Genomic DNA, 26318 nt, shown 5'->3' with positions numbered 1-26318 from the left:
GTGGTTTCATGGGCTTGTTGGGGGGGGGGGGGGGGGGGGGGCAAATTTGTAAACTTGCCCACCCTAATAATCTGACTTGTTTGATTCATTTCTGACATCACTTCTTCATGCCATAGTCTCTGTTCTGCGGTTCTGCTTGGCTCATTTACATCTGACTAACCTTGTGCTGTTCTCTGGCACCATCTCTGATGTTCTGTTCTCCCTTGTGTTTCTGGAACGTGAAACACTGTTCGCTGGCACCTTCTCCAGCAATTTCCGACATTTTGCAGCACCTTCTGGCCTTGATCTGTTATCTAGAAGGTTCTGTTCTGTTGCTTCTATTCAATTCAATCTCATTTCCCAGCTTTCTCTTACACATTATTCTGTCTTTTCATTTTGTTGTGCAGTAAATGCTCTCTCACTCTCACAGGTTTTTCATGATTTCATCTCTGTTCTCTATCACCAGCATATGAATGTCTCCAATTTCAGGTAATATTTTATATTTGAGCATTTGCACAAGTGTGCGCACACTCGTGTATGAAATTATGAATTATTTAACATGCATCTAGAATTTCACAATAGCATCCATGCTGCCAGTTATGGGATTGGTCACTCCACAACACAATCTGGAATTGGTAACTATGATCTACCCCCTATCACAGTCCCAAATGTAGCCTGGCAGCCTCCCAGTTTTTTTTCCAGATGCAATTTGGTCCAGTTTTGTCTCAAATGCAGTCTGGCCTTAGAAATGTGATTGACCTTATTATAGTATAGTTTTACTCTGTAAACATTTTTTTTTTCATGTACAGCAGTAATAGACTATCCCCTTTTAGTTTTCAAAGTGACAGCTGTCATCTCTAACTTCAGAGTTAGTTAAAGTTGTCAGAGCTTAGTGTCTCTAACCTCTACTATAACTACCTATTGTATAATGTATATCAATTTCAAGTGGTGTGAATTCATTTTACATATTACAAATCCTAGCTCTAAATTCTATCCGAAACTCAACATGGTATCAAGAGCTTAGTTTGATCCTCAAACCCTAAACCTATGGCTTCCAATCAAAGTCCCACTCCACCTCCTCCACCGTTCAACGCTGAGCTGTTGAATTATTTTTTGTCAATCCTCAATATGGTATCAAGAGCTTAGTTTGAACCTTAACCTATGACTTCCAATCAAATTCCTCCTCCTCCACAATGTCTTCTGTTCAACACTGAACCATTGAATTTTTTCTGCTGGTGACGCCTTCTCTCACTTGATCTCTGTGATGAACACCAAAAATTACCTTCTATGGTCTTTAGAGGTAAGACTCTTAGATCTAGCTCTACAGTCTCTTTCTATGTACACAGTCCTGTTGTAAACACTACCACTAACAATTCTATTTCCTTTCCCACATGGCACTCTAAACCCTCTTTAGGCAAACGGCACCCAAGTGATGATGTAATGAAAATTGTTTTTCTGAAATTGTAATTTTCATTTTGTGAATAAATCTGCCGTTGATTTTTGTGCCCCTTGTTGTCTTGGTAAAGGTCATAGACTTCCTTCTCTATCCACTAGTGTTTATACTAAAACTTCTGACTTCTGAGTTAATCTTTAGTGACTTGTGGTTCCCTGCACCATTTCTATATCTACTTGTGGTTTCCAATGATGTTACATTTGTAGACGCACACACACAATTCACCTGGTTATACTTGCTCAAGGGCAAGTCTGAGACACCGAATACCTTGAATCGATTTCAGTTGCCTACTTGTGCAGCAGTAAGTTCAATAGACCCCAATTCATCCACATCCCAAACCATCTGATTTTTGTCATGATGTCTTTTGCAACATCAATCATTCCATTGACTTTTTTCACAATGCTTCATTCAAAGATGAATTGGCTAGGATTTAGACTACCAACCTGTTAGGAACCAAGAATTAGGAAAGATAAAGAAAAGAAAGATTTTATTGAATATGTTGAAAAGAACAAAAAATAGGAGAGAAATATCTCCTCCAAGGGTTTCCCCTTCACAAAGGATTTCTCCTTTCACAAAGAGCTAATGCTCAATTTACAAATGTGAACAAATCTGAATCTTCCCCTCTACCAAGTAACCTCCTATTTATAGATGTGATGGGCCTAGCCCATGATATCTTTCTAACTAATAACTATTCTAATTCCCTTTATTCTATATCCTAACAATACCACCCCCTTGAAAATCAACCTTGTCCACAAGGTTGGAATCTGAAAACCAAAAAAAAATGACATCAAAACACACTATAGTTGGGACTAAAGTGAAACAACACCCCTAAAAAACTACTTTTTCATAGGTTTGGGCAATTGGACCCACTTTGTAGAATTCCAAATCTACCCCTTCCTCTTTCTCATCCTCTAGAGCCAAATCACTTGCTCTAGCAGAATGTGTCTCTTTGTTGTCTACCCATGATGGGTCAGCAACGAACCCTTTTGCCACTGCATACAAACCCGTGTCTGGCGGCTTCGGTGGTAGTGTAGATGAGGGTGGACTTCGTATAACTTGAATCACAATTGTTGCCTTCGTACTTTCCTTTTGCCTAGGCTCCATTGTCCTGTTGTCATCCATAGATGCAACAATGTTTAATGATGAAGGCTCGCCTAGAAAGTGGTCTTCCCCACCACATATAGTGTTGTTCTTGATGATTGAAACTATTTTTTTTTATTGTTTTCTAACTTCAAGAACTGCAACAGGTTACTGTTACACCTTAGACTGCTACCCTTCATGTTAATTCTCTGTTCTATGCTTCCATCAAAGGTGGGTAACTCCACTTGTTTTTCCCAAGAATGTACCAGGTCACCTCTGCAATCTGACTCACTGCCTTTGGTATTTTCTGCATGTTTCTTGAATCTGCCCAGAACTGGGTTGCTGGTGCCAATGTCTTCTGTCAAGTCCTGTTTTTGCAATAGGTGATCAAGATCCTCCTGAAACTTATCTTTTTCCCCAAGTTTTGTTGTGATCTCATTAATGAGTTTCTTGATCTCTGAAACCTCATTGAGTCTCTTCTTAATCTCAGATTTTTCGCCACCATGATTCTTGATCTTCAAACTTTCTTTGTCCCTTTTCTTTTCTTGCTTCAAGAATCTTTTGATCAATGATGTGGAGAATGACTCCCAATCAGAATCTGGGTTCTTTTGGCTCCAAAAGTAGAACCATCTCATTGCTACTCCTTCCATGCTCATGAAAGCATATTGCAACTTATGGAAAGAATGAATTTCTTGCACTTCAAAGAATTTCTCAGCCTTAGCAATCCACCCCAATGGGTTTGTACCCACAAAGACTAGCAGCTTCCCCTTGGCCCAAATATGTGCTTCCTCCATCTCTAGTAACACTGGCTCTCCCTCGAACATCCAGCAGATCGGACCAATTGTTACGAACCAAGAATTAGGAAAGATAAAGAAAAGAAAGATTTTATTGAATATGTTGAAAAGAACAAAAAATAGGAGAGAAATATCTCCTCCAAGGGTTTCCCCTTCACAAAGGATTTCTCCTTTCACAAAGAGCTAATGCTCAATTTACAAATGTGAACAAATCTGAATCTTCCCCTCTACCAAGTAACCTCCTATTTATAGATGTGATGGGCCTAGCCCACGATATCTTTCTAACTAATAACTATTCTAATTCCCTTTATTCTATATCCTAACACAACCTCCCATTATAAATCTTAAATGATTAAAAGAATTCTATAATGAGAAAAAAGAGATTGCAGTGACAATATGTGATTCTATTTTCTGTTATTAATAATGTTTATTCTTATTACAGTCTGATAGACAGATCAGTTTATATACTAGAGACTAGAGCTAGCTCACTCTGCAAACCTTACAACAGTGACTGAGCTGTTTTTCTTTTTTGAGTAACTGACAGCTATTTAGTGGGCTAACTACAGCTAAACTAACTGTACAATAGCACAGATGAGATGATTAGCATACACAATACTCTTAACACCAATGGTGATTTCTCCTATCTCACTGATGAGACATAAGCATGAGGTGATGAATTCAATCCTTTGTAATGCAACATTCCAACCAGATCTCTAAGATGATAATCATTTTGGAAATGTTTGGTGCAACCCATATTATGTTTAAAAGTATATTTGTTACAAGCTTAAAGCATAGTAAGCTTTATCCTTTAGCATGAGAAGCATGGTAGTCAAAATCACGAGTTGCCTTGTAAAATTGCATGATTCTACGCTTCTACCATGGAAGGGTGAGTTCGTCCATGATCAGAATCGTTTAGATGCAGAATTGATAAAATCTCTATTCTGGAACGTATAATCAGTGGACTCGTTGATTTTCTTGTGTTTGCTAGCTAATTTGTTTTTCACCCCATTTTCCAATTTTTTTATGTTTTGGGTCAAGTTATTTTTTTATTTATCGTTTTGGGCTTCTAAAAAACTAAGCCCATCAAAACTTAGACCTAAACGACTAAACCAAACACCATCCCAGCCTCCCCCAAAACTGCCCCAGCCTTCTTCAACCTCTCGTGAACTGTTCCCTAAACAGCTGCACAAATATTGTGAGCACCAGAGCACTCTCCTCTATCCTCTAGTGTGTCTGGAGATCCACTTTGCACTAACTGCTGTGTGAAGCTCTTTATGTAGTGTCAAAGCCTTAGAGTCGAAGGTAATAAATATACCTATCTCCTGCAGTCCCACTTTATAACTCTTTTATTTCCTCCTCCTATGCAAATCTGTTTTGCTAGCAAGTCTTTGGCGGGTTTTGTTTCTTGTTTATGTTCTTTTTTATTGAAGATGACAAACCCAACCTCAGCTGGCGCCGCAGATGGTTCTAGTGGTGCCTCCTCTGAACCTTCAAATGTTTTGTTGGTCAAAACTCTAAACTAATTGAGTCTTAGAGTTAGAAGTCTAAACTAGGTGTTTTATGTTATTTTGCTACTGCGGTGCAGTGTTTTAAGATGTTTGTTGGTCATTTCAGTTCTGTATGGAGTTTAGTTATCAACTTTATTATGCTTATGAATCTACAATTATGATATTTAAGCTTAATTAAGTATTTCATGTGTTGTCATGGTTTTTCCCCTCTTACTTATACTATGTTAGATGCATATATTTGAATTTTATATATCTCAGAATCTTACATTTTGTGTTAAGATTTCATGATTTATGATTCTGTGACTCTTTCCTGAGTCTAACTAGAATCTCGATGTTGACTACCTTTGCTGAGAAGGAGTATTAAAATACATGAAAAATATCCAAAAATATCTTTGATTTATATTCTCAGAATAACTTACAGCATCTTAAATTTTCTAAGATTATTTTCTCTGTTTCCCAATATTTCATGATTTGTTTCCTTATTTAGGTTGTGATCTGATATTAGACCATTAGTATAAATAAGCGTTAATGCTTTATGTTTTTAATCATACTATTAACAAATCATATCAAATAAATTCAACATCAATAATCTCAATGTATTTGGTCTCTTTTATTTCTTGTTCCTCTACTATACCTAAATCACTATAATTTTCATACATGCAATGTGCCAGTTTACACTGGCATAAATAAATAAATAAATAAATACAAATAATGATCATAGGGACATAATGGCATCTGACAATAAGGATTATTTTACATAGTTTTGAAATTATAGAAACCATTATATTCAGTTTTAATAGTGGTGACTAAACTCGATTTATTTAGTAAAAAGCTATGTGGATTAAATAAATAATTTAACCCAGATAATAATATAAAGTAACAAAGGTAAATGCATTGAGATTAAGGCTTTCCACATCTATATAAAGCCCATTGCTCAATTAGATATGGCAAATGAACATTGCAACAATATACGTGGATAAGATAGTGGGGGCCTTTTATTTAAACAGGACACTTTCATAACCATTTTCACATCCACGTTCACAATGCGTTATAAACAAAAGATCATTAACTTACCCATGGGTCCAGTCCCTGTTTCTCTGCTATAATCTATCAAATCTTTCATACTATTTACCACTTCTGATATCTGCAACATAAGAAAAGGAAAGCTTAGTCATGTTAAATCAGTAGACCCTACTCAATAAAGATCGGAATACATATCTGATGAGTTCATAATTTCATAATTTTTCCAATATATTTTTATTAACTTATCCATTGAAAATCTAAAAAATAATAACATTCTCTGTAGGTAGCACAATGAAGTTATTAAAGGAATACCTTTGATAACCACACCCAAAAACTACCAAAAAAATATTTAAAAAAACACCATGAAAATATTAGTCAAACATTACTGGGTCAGCAGCGATTTGAGAAACAATGTAGAAGTAGAATTTATCAGTGAACTAGAAAAACTGCCATATTTTGCAGTCAATTAGACACAAACTAAAACATTGGACCAAGTAAGAAGCTTTATTTAAAACGGGGAAATGGGTGTTCAGCTCACAATTTTTCCCAAAATAGCATTTCAACAGGCAGGATTACAACAGTACCAAGAAAGACAGAAATTTGGGCAAAGAAACCAAGTGCTACATAGCAAGGTTTCTTCATCAAATTTGCAACATTAAAAATGGAAATACATATTCAAGGAGAATATGTAAACTAAAGAAAAGCATTTAGGAAGTGATTTTATTTATATTTAGTCTTTGAAAGATTTCAATGCAAATATTAACTCAATGACTGGACCACAAGATAGGTGATCCCTAAATGAACACACTCCTAATCTACATTTGTCACTCTGTTCAGATACAGTAGTTGAAATCACAATGGGATTCAACTTTACATATTAAAGGACATGCCTCAACAAGTAGAACGTTACCTGAAGGCACCGCACGTATCTCTTTGTATATCCTAAATCATTGACCAATGGGACTTCTAAAGCTTTTGCCAACTGACGGGCTGATGCAACAAACCTGAAAAAGCAGTAATGCAACATGTAGAATTAGGAAAAGGAAAACAGAGACTTGTTAAATCAAGTGAACCTACTCAAGTTAGACCACAAGTTTTGTATAAGTGAAATAGGAAGTGGGCAAATCAGACCCATCCCTGAAGCCCAATTATGATGAGACCTTACATTTCAAGACACATGTCAATTTCCTAAGCTCTTTTAGTCTAGGACACATGCAATGGCTTAAGAACACAGGTGAAAAACTTTAGCCATAAAAATTTGATATATCATGGATAAGACAAATGTTTGTACCATCTCCCATTTATTGGGAGTCAACCATAGGTAGTCTGAGAATCCAATAGCATATTAAGTAAGCCAAGTCATGTGTTCTTTTATTTATTATATCATAAACACATTCAATATAAGACTTTATTAAAAACCACTATGAACACATTCAGTACAAGAATCATAAAAAAGACCCAGCAGGATAACCCAAAAAGACAGGACAAAAAGAGAACATAATAAACTCCAACTCAAAAGGAAAATAAGCCAAGGACCACTGCATGATCCCAGAAGAAGAAAGTTACCAGATAATAAACAAAGAAAGTACAAGTTTGAAAGAGCAGCAACATTTTTGCAGGTACGTCATAACAATTTCACAATTGGATAATTAATAAAAGTCTCAAGCTCGGACATAAGCATAAAGAACAAGAAAAAATGGACTCACATATTGCAATTATTTTGTAACTCTGGAACAGATAAATTGGGTGTTGCATTTTGAGTAAATGCCTGGTATTTTTGAGCTACTGCTCCAAGCTGACTAACCTGCATACAACAATAGAGTACATATAGGAATAAATAACCCTAATGTACAACACCTTGCCATTGCCATTGGAATCAATAATCTAAATATATAAGCATTACTCCAAAGATATCTACAGAAATCATTCCTGGCAAACTACATAACTAGCAACAAAACCAAGAATACATTTCGTGATGCTTGGCAAAACATATACCAAGTAAAATCAAACCTTTCAATAATATTGGCACAAATATATAAATCCTGTCTAATTCTTAGCCTAAAATATCTAATAATCATCATAGCAGAACATCTTGTGAGCATCTATTGATACATGACTGGGATACAAAGGCTCCCGTGAATAAATTATTTAATCACCAACCTGAGGTATTAACAATCTTCTCGGGATGAGCTCTTCATGGCGCCGAGCACAAAACTCCCAAGAGCATATCTGAAAAGGAAATAACAACCAAAATGTTAATTTTTTTTTTTTGGTGTAAAGATAATGTCAATAATATAATGTGCCCTGAGTTTTAGTTAAAAGCTAAAGGTAATTATTCCTATAAACAACCTTCAGGTCTGGAGAGAAAACAATCCGAAGTTGACCATCACGAACAACACGAAGTTGCTCAAAAACGCTTTCTTGTATTGCTTTTGCATAATCTAGAACTATCTGGCCGGAGGAATTATGATATTCACGAGGCATGTCAACATAAAGTAGCTCTTCCAACGTACCACTTTCATACTTAATTTTGAAAAGCCTGGGAAGAACCTCAGCAGTTGCTTCTGAAAACACATCAAAAACTTCAGAAAAAGGATAGTGCAGCACAATCATATTTTTAAACAGTTGACATGTTTAAAAATTCAAACCCAAATAGGAAGATGGTGTCAGACCAAAAAACTGGACAAAGTTAAACTGAAAAATTACAAAAAGAACTTACCAAACCCACGGCCAGGTTTGCGATTACATATTTCACAGTGCCACACATCCTAAAAATATTTCAACAATCAATATGTTAGCTTAAACTAATGGTTAGCTTCATGAACCTAAAATGGTTGTACCTTGATTCCCACAGAATTTTCAAGACAATAGTTGCTTGATACATAATATGGAAATCACATCGTCAAAATCAAGATGCTAATAAATGAAAATAGTACAGTGGAACATGACAATAGACATTATTGAATAATCAAGAGACTAACTTATATGAAGTTATCTAGGCATCAGAGATTCAGTAATAGTTATTATATTTTATAAGGTTTTCACTTGCAGCAGACCTGAGGAAGGACTCCAGTAGTTTGTCTAACACTTCCATACATGGAAACACACCACTTCTTTTTGGCATTAGGAGCAAAATACTCAGCAACAAATTTCCTCCAGAATTCGATGTTGTTGTCCTGCATAACATCAAGTGGAAACGCATCATATAAGACAGAAGATATACATATCCAGATAAAAGACAATATCGAGCATAATTATTACTTCAGGTCTATGTTGTTGTTGATACATATAATGTGTCAGCCGCCTAGCACACATCCCAGGTTCATATGTTGATTTTGCAGGAGACCTCATAGGCATATTCTGTTGTTGAAATTGCTGTGGTAGATGAGACCGTTGTTGAGGCATTCCCTTCAAGAGTTGCTGTTGGTGCTGCTGCTGATGTTGTTGATATTGGAAAATTCTCTGCTGCTGCAAGAGATGATTCATCTGAGCAGCGGCAGCCTGAGAGGATTGCCTTGACATGTGGAGCAGTTGTTGCTGTTGATGTTGTTGCTGCTGATGCAAAAACTGCTGATCTGTATGTTGGGGTTCCATTTTAACTTGAGCCATATTTCTCATAGTTTGAAGTTGTTGTGGTTCCAGTTTCACCTGAGCAAGATTCCTTGATGGCAACTGCTGCTGCCCAAACTGATCACTGTTTACCTGTGGCTCCAACTTCACTGGTCCAACACCACCCATCCCTCCTCGAATCGACTGAAAATGCTGCTGTTGCTGCTGAGCATTCAGAGGAGCAGAGAACTGTTGCATTGACTGTTGACCATGTTGTTGGAAATTCTGAGCTTCAAGTTGCTGGGAATGCTGCTGATCTGGCAACATCTGGTTACCAGAAGCATTTGAAAATTGTTGACCCTGACCTTGACCAGACGAACCATGGTTCACCAAATTTGATTGCATAGGATTGCCAAAATTCATCCCATTTCCAACACCAGATAGCGGATCCGATTCTGCCCCAGCATCAACGCCTCCAGCACGCTGGCTACTCGCAGGGCCAGCAAGCCCAGAATTCGGAATTCCATTCTGGTAAGACTGATTCAGCAAGGAAGCTACATTAGGCATATTTCCTAGCATGTTCATGTTGTTAAACTGGGTTCTCTGTGCAACCAGCGAAGGGAACGAAGTTTGTGAAGGCCCAGGCCCCCCTTGACCCCCCAACATTCCCGAATTCGATCTCAAAAGGGACGGTGACACAGACTGGGCACTACCAATCTGCGTGGGTTGCCCAGGAGGCACCATTCTTTCACTATCACTGCCCTTTCAAAACAATCACAAACCTAAGCCCAACAACAACCACCACCACAACAACCTAGTACACAAAACATGTCCACAAACAAACTATCAATTTCAACCCACACAACGTTTCATTTCAAACCAAACTCCAATCTCTTACTGTGCCTCCAAATCAAACACTAACATTGAAATGTGCACTCTTCAAAAACCCTCCGCATGAGCCTCTGCACAACACAGGAATTTTCAGATCCAAATCAACAACAACAGTCCACAAAACACCACCCATAAACCGATACACTAATTAAAAAAAATTAAAGAAGCATAAAAATACCACAACATATCACACTAATCATTAAAGCCTTTAAAATCCATCTTTAGTTGTCAGCTTTTAGATACTGCATAACCACGTCCATGGATTAAAAAAAAAACAAAAAGCCTTTAAAATTCTACCAAATTAGCTTCTTTCTCGATCACTCTTAAACTCAATTAAAAAAAAGTACGATATAAAAGAAATTTAATCCAAGCAAAACACGTTGAGTCGAAAGAAAACCGAAACTAAAAGGAACGAAAATAGTAGCTAAATAAAATGGGTCTATCGAACCCTACGTGGAGTAAATCAACGATCCATGACTAAAAGCGAGGAAACCACGAGACCTACCAGGAATTGAAACTTCAGAGAAAACATGGATGAGACAAAAAAAGAAAAAAAGAATGGAATGGGAAAAGAATTGGAATTGTGTTGAAGAATATGATGAGTTGAGTTGAGTAGAGCTGAGCTGGGTCGAGTTGCTCCTTACTTGGCTAGGGTTTGTTGCTGTTCTTCTATCTCTCTCGAGTATTGTGCTCTGGCTGTGCTCTTTTTTAGAGAGAGAAAGTAGAGAGAGAGAGTGGTGTGTTGTGTTGTGTTGCTGCGGACGTCAAGATTGTATTCGATCTGATTGAATTTTTTTTGCTTCTCTTTCTCTCTCCTCTTCTCTTTCGCTTTCTGTTTCTTCTAATATTTGGTTTGAGTCAAATCTTATTCTTTCTCTCTGTTTTGCACATGAACCATGCGTTGCCGTCCATCTTCTTCGCCATCTAACTCTTCTATACTCTATCATTACCATATTTTTCCCTTTTTAACGTAATACTCTACTATTTTATACCAAAAATAAATGCATTTTATAATATTAAAATTCAATTTTTAATAAATAGGTATTTGTTGGCAGCAATAAATATGTATTTTTATAATATATAAGTTATAATTAAATTAAATTCATCTAAAATCTATAATTTAGAATTAAAAAGATAACATCATTTTTTATTTCTATTTTTTTTACTCGATTATTATAGTTTTTTATAGTCAAGGGGGCTAGAAGCCCAAATTACATTCCACTAAAAGAAAAATTAGCAGGCAAATCTGCTAGTAACAATGGTTGAATAAAAACAGGAGGAGAATCATAAATCTAAAGAACTTCTCCTCTTGTTGTATCAGGCTTATAATCTCTTGAACTAAATCAAAACATGGATGTGAGTGAGAACATCCCTTGTTAATAAGATTAGCAGCTATGTTGGAATTGGATTCTATCAAGACTCTTCTTCTAATCCTACGTTACTGAATGATTTGTAACCCATAAAGAATGGCCCTTAGTTCTATTTTAGCAATAGAGCAACAACCAATTCACATGAAAATGCTACTAAACATCTTCCCATGTTATCACGGATAACTCCTCCACATGAGGCTACACTTCCTTTAATGACTGCACCATCACAATTGAGCTTTATATGATTAGTTGGAGGAAGAGTCCATCGTATAGGAGAATTAGTCACCCTTTGCTTGAATGACATGACAGTAGAAGAAGAATTCGGAACTCGACTTCTAGCGATGGTATAGGTACGAGCATTAATCTCTGCCACTAACTGGTCTGACTTGATATGCAGATCTTGAAACAGGAATTTGTTACGACGATGCCAAAGGGAATCGAGAGTTATGGCAAAGAAAATGTCCCAATCTATAGGATAATATCCTATTCTTGTGAGGTTCTTATTCATCTAGACTAACAAGTTATCATGAAAAAATTTCCCTGTCGTATGGTTGTTAAGAATTTTTTTCCAAACTTCCTTTGCATAGGAACAATCCCTTAGTACATTAAGACTATCTTCTGCTCCTTGCATACAAATTTGGCACGAGTTATTAGTTGTCAGACCACGTCTCACACGCCAAGCATTTGTCATTAGGCTATTGTGGGCTATTCTCCAGAGGAAAACACGAATCCTCTCAGGACCATACCAACGCCAAATAATCTTAAAGATTTGTTCTTTGTTTGAGAAATGGTGTTGCACAATTGTTTCATATGCAGATTTCAAAGTAAAGGTTTCATCCATAGTCTTACCCCAAATTATCATATCACTCTCATTCCCTTCATTGGGAATTTGTTGTCTTTTAGTGGTCAACCATGTATCAATTGGGATGTATTCTCTTATGTGGTCTAACTCCCATTCACCCTGTTCATTAACGTAATCCTTAACATGCTTGTGAAGGTCTTTAATAGGAACAAAAGAAGAAGCTGACTGAATGATGGTCTTGTTAGAATAGTGAATTAAGTCTAACTCAACTCTACAAAACTGGCTTGTAAGGTGAGGGTTGCTTTCCACTTATATACTATTCAATTGCCTAATCTCTAGTCGATGTGGGACTTGAGTTTTTCCTAATACACCCCCTCACGTCCAGCACTATTAGGCTTGGTACGTGGATAAATGGTGAGTGGTCCTTTTTAATGATCTAGGATAGGCGGGACTTGGGTTTTTTCCCAATACAGCCCCTCATGCCTATGGCACATGCATCAATGGTGGGTGACCCATTTAAAGTGGATCTAAATGGCTCTAATACCATGTTAGAATAGTGGATTAAGCCTAACTCAACCCTACAAAACCGGCTTGTAAAGTGAGAGTTGTTTTCCACTTATATACTATTTAATTGCCTAATCTCTAGTCGATATGAGACTTGGATTTTTCCCAATAGGCCTCATACATGTACCCAACTATCAAACCAAAACTTAATAGTTGCACCATCACCTAATCTCCGATGAACATGAGGCTTCACCAAATTCCAAGCTGCACAAATATCGCGCCAGAGGTTGGACATTCTCTGTTTCGTCGCAAAGTGTGGCAGAATCTCATTCGTACAACCATATTTAGCTTTAATGACTCTAATCCACAATTTATCAGGTTGTGTACTCGATTACTATAGATAAAAACACATTTTCTAATACATTTAAACACTTTTTTAATAGATTAAAATTTATTAAAATATAAAAAAAAAAATTGTGTATCTTACATCATATTTAATAATTTTATTTTGATTTTATTACTCTCAATAAATTTTAACTAATAAAAAATATATTAAAAAAATGTATTGCTAACAATTCTCTTATTATAAATTATTTTATTAACTTTTTTTTTATCATAAAAGTATCTTCAACCAATAATAAAAAAATAATTTCTTCCTTTTATGTTTTCTAACATATTCGTGTTTTAGTTATGTTTTTTTTATTAAAAATAATTAACTAACATTTAAAAAAAAAATACAAGGATAGATTTGAATCTAGATTTTTTACTTCTACTATCCCATCATTAACATTTGACTCAAGTATAGTGCCTATATTTACATATGTAATAATTTAATATTTTAACATGAGTTTATTTTTTTACTGAATTTCAACACGTGTTATACATCATTTATTTTATATAATTAAAGTTATTCAAATAAATATTTTCAAATATATATTATATTATATTTAAAATATAGAATAAATACATTTTTAAGAATATAAATAAATGATATCTTAAATATATAATAATAAATTTATATTATAATATAAAATTATTTTTAATTATTGATATAGAAAGATATTAAGATTAAACATATAAATTATTGTGATATAAATAATTTAGGACTTCTCTTTATGAGAATCTTTCTATGAATTTTTCCTTCAATAAGTCTTTAGAGATTTTTATGATTTATTATTTCATTCAATTTTTAATTATTATATTTATTTGTTTATAAAAATTAAATATATCTTTAATCTCTAAATTTTTGTCAATATTTATTTTTAGTTCTTGAAGAAACTTTATTTAATTTTAGTCCTTGAAAATTCTCTCCATTAACATAAAAAAAAAATTGATGTTAGGGACTAAAATATTAAAGAGAAAAAAAAAATTAATGACTAACGGTGAAATTTGGCAAAATTTCAAAGACTAAAGTTAGTAAAAGAAAATTGTTTAGGGACCAAAATTAAAAATTGACAAAAATTTAGAGATTAACATATTTAATCCAATAAACTTTATTTTTATATAATATTTTAAAAAATTAATCAATAGTTAAAAATAATTTTAAATCACAATATAAATTATTTATCATAAAATTTATGTGGTCAAAAAAATTATTTATTATAAATTTAAATTATATTATAATTTTTCATATGTAAAATACATTTATTTATTGTAATCTTTTGTTATATAAAATAAAAATAACTCTAATATAGTAAATGTGAATGACTATTTTTCACGAGAGTATATTTAGAAATTATTTTTAAAAGAAGTATTTTTAGTGATTCTTTTTTAACTTTTGATCTAATTTATTTTTATCATATTAATTTATAAATTAAAATTTAATAATTTTAAAATAAGTTATTAATAATTAAAAATAATCTTGTGGCATAATATAAATTAATTATCTTAAATAAAAAAATATGGTTTATATGTTAAAAAAATCTCTTTATACAAGTTTTAAATATAACTATTATTTTAGTTTATGTTTGCACAAGTTAAATGTTTATTACACATAACTAAAATTTATATAAACAAAATTATATATAAAAATAAATACTATGTTTGAATGCATAAATTATATTTAAAACTTATATAAATAGATATCTGTAAGCATATAAATTATATTTTATATTTATGATAAATAGTATATATTGTAATATAATATTATTTTTATTTCTCGATAATTTTTTATTTTGGTAGGCTCATAATTAAGGACTATCCGGGGAACTATAGATGTTAGCTTAAGGGCTAAAATTATGTGCAAGACATGAGCTTATTGAGGTTGAGGAGTCATACGAAACTCAAAACAAAATAAAGAAAAAGGTTATCAAAATCACAATAGAATTTTGGCTCATCATCGAGACTCGATAAGAATATAATATAAATAGTAATATGTTGTTAGATGAAACGGAATTTTTTAGATTTTGTATTTATTATTATATTTATTTCAACATTTATTACAACATCTTAATCAAGGCTGAGTACTAACTTGATCATTAGAGTGACTTTTGTAGGTATAGTTATTTTCTCCATAAATAAGAGGAACTTGGATCATCGAGTCAAAGACTAGTGGTATGATAAAGGAGAAGAAAATTACCATTATGCCCTCATGTAGGTACATTTTAGCACTCACTATGCTGATTTTGAGGGTCATTATTGTTGTCTCCTTTGTAGGTAGACTACTTGAAGTAATAGTAACTACAAAAAAGAACATTGGAGTTTCATAAGCCGAACAAATGTCAGAGTAGGTAGCAATGGGAGATTAGACTAATCTTTCATATGTTATTAGGCTCTTGCAAGAAGAAATGAGAGCAATGTAGTAAGCAAACATACAAAGACTAAGGATCATATTCTATAAAACATACAAAAACATATCAACAAACAAAGAAGGAGTGAGAAAAATCTCACTCTATAGGGAATAGGTCGCAATCCTCAATACCCCTTCTCTTCATGATAACAAATACAATACCAATAATTAATGCATCAATTTCAATTGTAAACACCATAAATTACACTTTCAAACAAATACACAATAATGTAATGCGGTGTGCACCTACATCTAAATGCATGAGGTACCTGCTCATCATCATCAAGAATATCCAGTCGATACCTAAGCCCCAAGTTAACCTTAGGCTACCAACACAAAAGTGTTCCCACCAGAACACCAACAGGTTCTCACCAGAACCACAAAATTAGGTTTCCATCAGAACCATAGAATCATGCAAGTATGATGCATGTCACAACCATGCAATGCTTCTATATAAATACATCGTGATCATCATATAGTTCATCATTCACCAACATCTATAATCATCTACATTTATTGTTAACTATCAAGATAATAATCATCATTCACCAAGCATATATACACATCCATGATCATATAATCAAGCATCAACACCATTGTCCAAACAATTCATTAAATAAGTCATTCTTGTGCCACTTGTATGAGGCCCATTATTTCAATCGACAACAGGATAATAACACCATTCAAAACATCATAAAAAAGCCTCTTGACAGTCTATGCTAACATGGAAACACATGCCCGACATCTACACTCGATTTCTACAACTACACCTAGCACTGACTGGTCATGCTCGACATTGACTAGTCCCACTCGGCATCAATTGGTCATGCCCAACTCTAAGTTGAGACAAAGAGTACCTGAGCTCTCCATGCCCGGTGTAAATATCTCCCTACCTGACATCAACACGTCTCGGCAGTGCCTTCATACATATGAAGGCACACCCAACACTAAGCACCCGAGCCCGGCACCACATGCGATCCAACACCCAAACGCACCAAATAGTGGAATAGTAATCTCAAAACAAACATCGCAATAATTGACCATGCAAATTCTAATTGACCAAAACTCGTTTTATGTTCAGAAAATCCACCATTCAATATGAATTCATCAAATTAAACTTCTACAACTCTTGCCCTTAAAAATTATCAATTCTTCTCCCTCAGGATTCTAACCCTTTTTTTACAGAACACTCAATTAATTAATTTAAAAGCATCAGATTACTAAATAAAATTCATATCAAGAATCTACTCGATAAACAACATCAAACGCAAACAAGATTTCATCAAACATAGCACTTATGGGAATTGGGAGCCAATCCTTCTATCCTTCATGCATAAACCCAATTCCCAAAGATGAGTGTTCTTACTCCCCCCTTTACATAGAGTGATGCAATGTATGAAATCTAAGCCTTTGTCTCCTCTCCGATTATCCATTCTCCTTACTCTCTAGATGGGTTCTCTTCAGAGCACCAGAGCGTCAAAGAACGTGAAGATGTAAAATAATGCGCCCTTATCCGCCTCTCTTCTAATAAATGACTATCTATTTCTCAAAACCCCTTTATCTTTAATTATATCTAATTCTTCTCTTAATGATTAAATCAATTAAAACAAATAAAATAACAACTGTTAACCATAAAATAAAGTAAAATCATTATTATCTTCCTAATTAGTCATATTAATTATTAAAAAAATCCTAGGGTGTTACAACAATCACATACAAACACACCAATTTGTTGAAAGTTCCTACCAAATTAAACTATCAGCATTCTTCGAATAATATAGTATAAATATAACTCAATCGGTTCATACATTCTCTAGTTTTATTCCATTACCTTTGCTGAAGTTGGAATATAAAACTTTCCCAAAATAAATCAAAACATTTTATTATCAGAGGATAAAATAAAACATATGTAAGAATAATTGAGAGCTTTTAAATCTAACAATTAGCAGCTCTAATATGATGTTATATAAAGTTACGACTGACAAGTCTTCCAACAATTAGTAGTCCCAATGTGGTGGTGACGGAAGGACACGAGGTGGAGACATGAGCGACGACACAAGCGGTGACACGAGGTGGAGATGCGAGCAACGATGCAAGGCAAAAACATAAGTGGAGATGCAAGCGACAATGTGAGGCGGAGATGCAAGTGGTGACACAAGGAGGAGACGCAAGTGGTGGCAATGAAAGGCGAGACGCAAGGCAGACGACGGAGATGACACAGGGATATGGTAAGTGACAAGCATGAAAGGCAAGATGTGAGGTAGACGACGAGCGGGGACACAATGGATTGGTGAAGCACAAGATTGCAAGAAGAAAAAATGAGGTTAGATAGGGTTTCAATTATAATATCATAATAGAATTTTAAAAAAATTATTATTAAGTAATTATATTATTATATTAATATATATATATATATATATAATTGTGGGGCGGGGTTGGTTGGGTACCATAGCACTTGTACCCACACTCATACCCATTAAATTTTGTTGATTTATACTCGTTCTATACTGTTGTAACCGGAATCACAACGGGATGACCCAAACATTATTTTTCAATGGAGTCGCCACCAATATTTTATTTTAAGGGGAAAACATTGAAAAACCCTTTAAAAATAATCTTCAAAATCAAAATTGGGTTCGGAAGTCAATTACGTGTAGGGAAGGTACTAGCACCCTACGACGCCTGTAAAAACACAGTACCTTTAATTAATTACACAAAATTACAAAAATTTATAAATATTTAATTTACCCTAAAAATATATTTTGTCATGTTTTATATATAACCTTTATAGGTGAAGAAAAAAACTTTTTTTTGCATTTTTATTTGAAACTTGCATAATATTTTAAGTTAACAAATAAATAAACGTTGAACGATCATAATAACGCTAAAGATAGAGTTAACGTTACTATTTTTTTTTTGAAATAATCTTTACACAAGAATTCAAGCTAACAAGTGGCTAGTCATTAAACTCTCATAATCAAATAACGTTAAAGATAAAAATGTTATTCAATTAATGTTATTATTTATTGTATATTGAATACTTTCTAAAAAATAATCTTGAAGACAACAAACCACATACACTCTGTACATAAAATTATTTTCAACAAATCAAAAAAGAAGAAAAAAAAAGGGTTAAGAAAAGAATATGATACAAAATGTGAGGCGAATAAATTGTTAAACTTGTTATCGTGTTGAATCTTTAGATATGAGGATCTATTAGGTGCTTTTTGGCTACCTTTCACACTACACAGATGTGTCACAGATCTCAAGAAATACAAAGAGAGAGAGAGAGAGGATTTTCGAGCTATAAGGAATCTTAGACCAATTTTTTCTCCGTCCCTGAGAATAGTGCCCGAGTCTGCTATTTATAGATGTCAAACCTGACTAGAATGGCCCGTTCCGGATTCGGAATGGCATGTTTTGGATCATTCAGTTATGAGCTAAATTTAAACCTAGAACGACTCGTTCTAAAGGTGGAACGACCCGTTCCAGATTTGAACGTGTCCCATAACGAACTGCACTGGAACGGCCCGTTTTGGCCCGTTCTCAATTAGGGTTTTAGGTCTTTTTAGTAAGATTTGGGAACGGACCGTTCTGATTTTGGAACAACCCATTCTAGGCTACTAAAACCAACTTGTTTGGGCTTCAAGCCTCCTTGTTGTCATATGGTGTTGCCTCCATACTTTGGGAGCTCCTCTGCTTCATAGTAGACGTCCATTTTATTGCTTTTGTGGGTCCGAATAAAATTGGTTATTCATATATACCCATCCCCATATAAACGAGTATTTACCCGTCCCATATGCGAACATTTTTGCGGGTGTCCGTAGGGTCTGGGTCGATTTTGGCATCCCTAAGTTATGAAGTCTTAATAGAACTTGGATACCTATATATTAGTTTACTCACGAGGCATTCTCTCATCATATTCCAACAACACCTTATATATAGACTAATTTGGGGCAATATTCGATAGCCTATGATCAAGCTTCCCTAATACCTTTTTTATCCCAACAATAGCTACCCTCATAGCCAACAGTCTTGAGCGATCGTATAGGCATTCGTTTACACAAATGATCATGAATGCAACATATCAATAATTGGAATAGTCTTCCTCTGGAGAAATATGATGGTTCGACCGATCTTAATGAACATCTAAAAGCTACCAACATGATCTATAGATTCATTTGAAGAATTAACATTTTTGTTTATAGTCTAGTTTGCCATAAGTTTCCTTTATTAGTTGACATCCCTTGCTTTGGAAAACTAAAGGCAAGAGAAGTCAAAATCCCTTTGATCATTCATGGATCGATTTAACAAAGTCATTATGGAAATGACAAACTTAAATCCCACCATAGCTATGGATAGATTGAACATGACATTAAAACCAAGAGCATTTGTGAATAGTCTATGTTAAAATCCTCCTTTGGATATGCAAGAGTTAATAAGAAGAACTAAAAAATATACACAAATGGAAGAATTAGTGGAATTTCAAAGCTAGGTCAAAGTCAAGAGCATGGGGACGAAGAAGGATAATGAAAAGGAATTATTTCATAAAGGTTGGGGAAATGATTTGTTCAAGAGTCAAATACCATGTGGTCCTTAGTAAACCAATTACACAACTCTCAATGCTAGCCATGCTAGAATTTAGATTATAAAACAATATACATCGTAGTTCCTCAAACTATACAAAGCATAGAAAATTCATGAATTAACTGTTTTATTGATTGGTACGCATTATTTCAATTCTTCAATAGGAAATAATAAAAATAAACCTTAATACTTTCAAAAAGGTTATCCATGTTATAAATTCCTTTTTGAGGTCAAAATATAAAATTAAATAACCTTAGAAACTAACGGCATAAAACAAAACAATGGGTGCATCAAAAGTGCCAAAATTTGATTATAAGTGTTAAATTGCTCATAAATCAGTTTTTCACAAAATAAATGAGTAAACATATATTTAACACTTGGTAAGAACATTTTAAACACTAGAAACCATTTTGAAATAGGGTTTTCATCCCCAAAAATTACATCATTTTCGTGCTAAAGAAAAAATATTTTACAAAAGTGCTCAAAACTTGTTTTAATCATATCTTTTGCTAGAAAGCAAGCAAAACCTTTGTAAATCACATCAACATTTTCACAAAACACACTTGGGAAACATGGAAGATATATAACACATAGGTCAGATGGATTAACATGATCTAATACCACTAAATGTGACATCTTTCTATCCCAAAATGTTTATCATGAATATTAATAAAAAAAATACATTTCTTTTCAATATAAAATAATTTTTGCATACTATGACACCCTTACTACCCCAACACATATCTTGTAATAATGTAAATAAAACTAACGAATACAATTTTCAACGTTGGTAAAAAGGGTTCACGTAAAATCTTCATAACTGTTCATCAATATCCAAAATAATTGAAAATAAAACTTGGAAAATAAAACCTAAGAGTTTACAAATTGTTTTCAAAATAATAAATACAACTCCAAATTCATATAAAAATCTATGTCCTAGAAATTCTTTGCCCCGATGTCACAATATTAGAACATACCCACAATTCAACTGTTGGCATTCTAAATGTCACTCATAGTGGGATCTTCCTCACCTAAAACATCCACAATTTGTATGGTGAGAAAAGAAAACATCTATATGTAAAGCACACAAGGAAAATCTATAACAATTTCATCATAACTCATTACTTAATGAAATATTCACAAGGATTTCTATATATCATAATTTTATCAATCATGCATCATCTTCACATCACAATTCACAATCACACCAATCTATCACAAATCTTGCAATTAACACTATGTCAAGGTTACGCCACCCCTGTAGCATCTCTTGCCCAAGGTTGTGCCATCTTGACATAAGTGATACGTGTTAATTGCCTCACACATCCCACACTATGTCAAGGTCACGCCATCCCTGTAGCATCACTTACCCAAGGGTTGTGCCATCCCTGGTCATAAGTGTGAGGAACCATAATCACATTTTATTCATAATCAACACAAATCTTATAATTAACACTATGTCAAGGTCACGCCTGTAGCATCTCTTGCCCAAGGTCGTGTCATCCTGTCATAAGTGATACTTGTTAATTGTCTCACACATCCCACATTATGCCAAGGTCATGCCATCCCTAGAGCATCACTTACCCAAGGGTCATGCTATCCGTGGTCATAAGTGTGAGGAACCATAATCACATCACATTCATATTCAATACAACATCTCATTTCATGTCAACATACTCACATCAAAATTAATTGAACAATTAAGTCATAATATACCATTCGCCACATCATGTTATCAATTCAATACTAAAACGGTAGATATAATGTTATCAACCATTAATAAAATACTAATTTAAAATCTTATCTAGTTATATCATAATATTTTCATATCAAGTTTAAAATCAGATATTAGTTATACAAAAATATTAAAATCATATAGTAAATTATTAATAAGATTCTAGTTAAATAATCTAAAATAATTTAAAATAATCAATTTTATCACACAACAATAAAGAAATACTAATAGTTAAGAAAATACATTTGTACTCTTCCTATTAGAAAAAGAGAGGATGTTATAATTCTTTTTTTCCTTAAGATATCACATCTAGGGATGATAAAAATACCTGCACCTACGGGTATCTGCGGGTAAAATCCGCTACGGATAATAAATAGATAGGCTAATTAGGTACCCGCGGATAATGGGGACGAATAATTTTTTACCCATTTATGAACGGGGCGGGGACGGGTATGATGATATCCATATCCGTGGATACCTGTTTAATAATATTTCTTAAATATCCTAATTATCCTTTATCACATAACCCTAAAACTATCCATATATAGAATTATGTTGGATGTAATTTGATTAATTTTCTACCTTTGATTGGAGTAATAAAATTTATGTATTTTAAGTTGTTTACTGTCGTTTGAAATTATGAGATTGAATTATTGTAGTTTTGTGATATGACACTTTCACTTACTTGTGTGAGATTGATGTATTTTAAGTTATTGATTATCTTGCATTTTTATTATTATTTCAACAAAATTAACGTTAAATACAAGTTCAAAATTAACATTGAATTTTTATTTTTAATATTTCAATGACATTAAATATAAACTTAAAATTATTTGTAATATAGTTTTTGAATTTTTAAAAAAAATTATAAATATTCATGGATATCCGTGGGTATCCAAGAAATTCATGGATACCCACGCGGATATGGGGTGGGTATGAGGCTAATTTTCATTCAGCGGGGTGGGGATGAATTTATTATTACCCGCCCCCATGGGGCCTCATTGCCATCCCTAATCACATCTCTTCTATCAATAAAATTTAAATATAAAAATTTATTTAAAAACAAAGTTATCATAAGTTAGAAATATATATTATAAATATGGATCAAAATAAATAAGAAATTTTAAAAAATTCATATACTCTAATTAAAAAAATGCCTAAAAATCCAATCGTAAAAAAAACCTCTAAATATTTTTTCACATAAATAACTATTGGTATTAATTATGTAGGAGTGCATATAAATATTTTTTTATTATAAATTAATGTCTTGCTCTTACAAAAAAAGAAAATGGGATTGATAGTCAATAACAATATTATCATCACTTTGAAGCAATTTATAATTTTTTTTAAGTTTTTTTTAGCGACCAAATAGAATTTCGTCGCTAATTTTAACTAATATTTAGCGACCGAATAGAATTACGTTGCTAATTTTAACTAATATTTAGTGACCGAATAGAATTTCATCGCTAATTGTAACTAATATTTAGCAATCAAATTTAATTTCGTCGCTAAAAAAATCAAAATTTCTGATTTAGCGACCGAATTGAATTCGGTCGCTAAATTTAACTAATACTTAGCGACCGAATTCAATGCTGTCGCTAATTTTAACTAATATTTAGCGACCAAATTTAATTTCGTCGCTAAAAAATCAAAATTTCTAATTTAGCGACCGAATTCAATTTCATCGCTAATTTTAACTAATATTTAGCGACCAAATTCAATTCCGTCGCTAATTTTAACTAATATTTAGCGATCGAATAGAATTTTGTCGCTAATTTTAACTAATATTTAGCGACTGAATTTAATTCTGTCGCTAAAAAAATCAAAATTTCTGATTTAGCGACCAAATTTAATTTTGTCACTAAAAAAATCAAAATTTCTTGTTTAGCGACCGATTTTCTACTGACGACTTATTTTGGTCTCTAAATCGGTCTTTATTTTGATTATTCATAATCGGTCGCTAAATCAGTCGCTAAATAGTGACTGATAAATTTCGGTCGCTATTTTACAATTTTCTAGTAGTGAGAAACCAAACATTTAAGGCTACATCTTTTATGAATACCATGAAACTTAATTCGAGCATTTAAGGCTCCTTGTAACGATTACAAGTAACAAATGTTACTTTTTGCACACAAGACATGCGACTCACATAACTTTATCATTTCTTAACATTTTTATGTGATTTTGAGTATTAACTAAACATGTAGCCCCAAACATTGTATTTCCATACCAACAAATGAAACTCTATTTGGTTAATCACAAAGAGAGAAATTGCCTAAATATTGAGGCATGTTTATACGAAAATTTTTGGAATCAAAGAAATCACATGAAACCCTCAAATTATGCATACATCCCTAACCCCTAAAGAGACAACATGAATAATCATAATTCAATAGATTCATAATCATAAAACCACAAAAATATCAAACATCATACATCTCATCAAACACATCAAAATAAATCCTAAGGAGGCTTAGGAATTGCCTCACTACCTATATGATAGTGCACAATTAATACGTATTTTAGTACATTACTTTGGACTTATTTTACATTTATAAGTGTCTTAAATTGATGAATTGGTTGACATTTGTTTTAGTGAACTATTTTGGTTTCAATACATGTCATTGTGTATTGATTTTATCACACCTATTATCTGTGTTGTGAAATTGCTTATACTAACCTTACTCTAACCATTTTTGTTGAGTTTTGTGGTTTTGTATAATATTGCTCACAGACACGTTTTCAGAGTTTTTTCTTTGGGTTAAAATTTTTTCTCCAAAGGTAAAAGTGATTCTAAGCAAACTTTCTCCCAAATTCCACCATTTAGGGCTTAGGGTTTAAGAGTAAACTAGGTGGAAAATTGCCAAATTCCATCATTTAGACCACTTTTTCAATTTTTTTAATTTTTGATATTTTTAAAAATCACCAAAATTTATAGAAAATAGGAAATTTGATATTAAATGGGTATCTAATAGTCTTGTATATTTTAAAAAAATTTATTTGGTAGTGCTTTATAGTGAGTTTTGCCTCGGATTGCAAAAGAATAAGTGTGGGGGCATTTGATAGATCAATTTTTGTATGTCTTTCTATGCATTATTTTTTATTTATATAACTTTTATTAGTATCATATTGTGATATATTAATTTTGATTTGTTCTAGTGAGTCAGTTTGGTCTTAGTTGTAAATTCTAGTTAATTTTCATAATTTTTCCTATTTTGACATTATTTCTTTTGTAGGTCATATCTAGAACTCCCGACATTGGATTAAGGCGTTCTAGGTGTCCTTGGAAAGATAAGAGAGAGTTCTACAACTTCTCTACTGGAAGAAAAGGCCAATTTGGATGTTAAGTGACCCAAAATTGCATTGTAAAGTTGCGATCTTGCATATTATTTTCTTTTTCTTTTTAGATTGTAATGTTAGGATTTGTTTAATGATGTAATTAGTTTATTTAGTGGGTTAAACCTTTAATTACTCAGATTATTAGACCCATTAGTGTAGTCTATAAGTAAGTGTAACACATGTACACTTGATATGATATTCCTAATTTTTCAGATTTTAGAGTTGCTTTCTCTATAATTTTCTCTAAATTCTCTCTCTTTCTTTCTTTCTCTCTCTCTCTCTCCCTCTCTCTGTATTGGATTTTCTCTCTTACTTACGAATTGGATTACTGCAACATGATTATGATGTGTGACTAGTTCGTCAATCGATTCTAGATGATCAAGAACTCGATAAAATTTGAGTTTTCGATCTTTTTATCGAATGAATTCTTTGTTTGTCTTCTTCTTTATTTTAGGTTTTTCTTTTGTTTTTCATGATTATGAATTTTGTTTTAGATCTAAAATAGATATTAAAGATTAATTTCATATCTAAATTTAGATTTAAATTTAGATTTAGACTTAAAATAACTTAAATCGCGTAATTTAACCATTCATTATTCTTGAATTTTATTAAAATTATGAGATCGGGATTGTATTTCATGTTTGATGAAATTCATATATCTAGATTTAAATCTGTTTTTTATTATTATTAAATTTGTGTTGAATTAGGTTGATTGAGAATTCAGATTTATTGTTAAACTATGAAAATTTTACTGGCGGATTGAAACCTTGAACTAATGTTTCTCTGATTGAATTTTTAAATCCTAATTCTCAGTTTTGTTGATTAAATAATATGTTAAAATATTAAAAATCCACTTACTAATTATGTGATAAAATACCAATTAAATGTGCTTATATCTTCATGAAAAATAATTTAT

General features: G+C 33.0%; 2 protein-coding genes across 10 annotated transcripts in view; one reads left to right on the top strand and one right to left on the bottom strand.

Annotated features, from left to right (window-relative positions):
• Positions 1-11194, bottom strand: part of LOC109818488 (transcriptional corepressor SEUSS) — a 13557-nt gene extending 2363 nt beyond the window's left edge. Inside the window, exons 1-10 of one of the 3 annotated variants that reach the window (XM_083063271.1) lie at positions 10922-11194; positions 10731-10778; positions 9099-10348; positions 8894-9013; positions 8557-8605; positions 8187-8401; positions 7998-8066; positions 7544-7641; positions 6748-6841; positions 5889-5958 (exon numbers count right to left, since the gene is read on the bottom strand). In XM_083063271.1, the coding sequence (XP_082919397.1) occupies positions 5889-5958; positions 6748-6841; positions 7544-7641; positions 7998-8066; positions 8187-8401; positions 8557-8605; positions 8894-9013; positions 9099-10130 (1747 nt within the window). In that variant the 5' untranslated portion in view covers positions 10131-10348; positions 10731-10778; positions 10922-11194. The other 2 variants (XM_020383980.3, XM_020383972.3) reach the window with 2 other exon arrangements.
• Positions 1-26318, top strand: part of LOC145951653 (uncharacterized) — a 27533-nt gene extending 1215 nt beyond the window's left edge. The window contains exons 2-5 of one of the 7 annotated variants that reach the window (XR_014429525.1): positions 117-300; positions 387-468; positions 17746-18064; positions 25300-26312. Coding sequence is in view for 3 of the 7 variants with exons in the window: in XM_083063272.1 (XP_082919398.1) it covers positions 117-468; positions 25300-25330 (383 nt within the window). In the remaining 4 variants the exon portion in view is untranslated. Of the gene's footprint in view, positions 1-116; positions 10161-17742; positions 18065-25299 lie in introns of those variants that run through there. The other 6 variants (XR_014429524.1, XR_014429523.1, XR_014429522.1 and 3 more) reach the window with 6 other exon arrangements.

Source organism: Cajanus cajan, chromosome 9 (assembly GCF_000230855.2).
Source record: "Cajanus cajan strain Asha chromosome 9, NIPB_CcT2T_4, whole genome shotgun sequence".
Lineage (NCBI taxonomy): Eukaryota > Viridiplantae > Streptophyta > Magnoliopsida > Fabales > Fabaceae > Cajanus > Cajanus cajan.
Note: the sequence above shows the minus strand (reverse complement) of the source record. Positions and strands in the feature narration are given on the sequence as shown.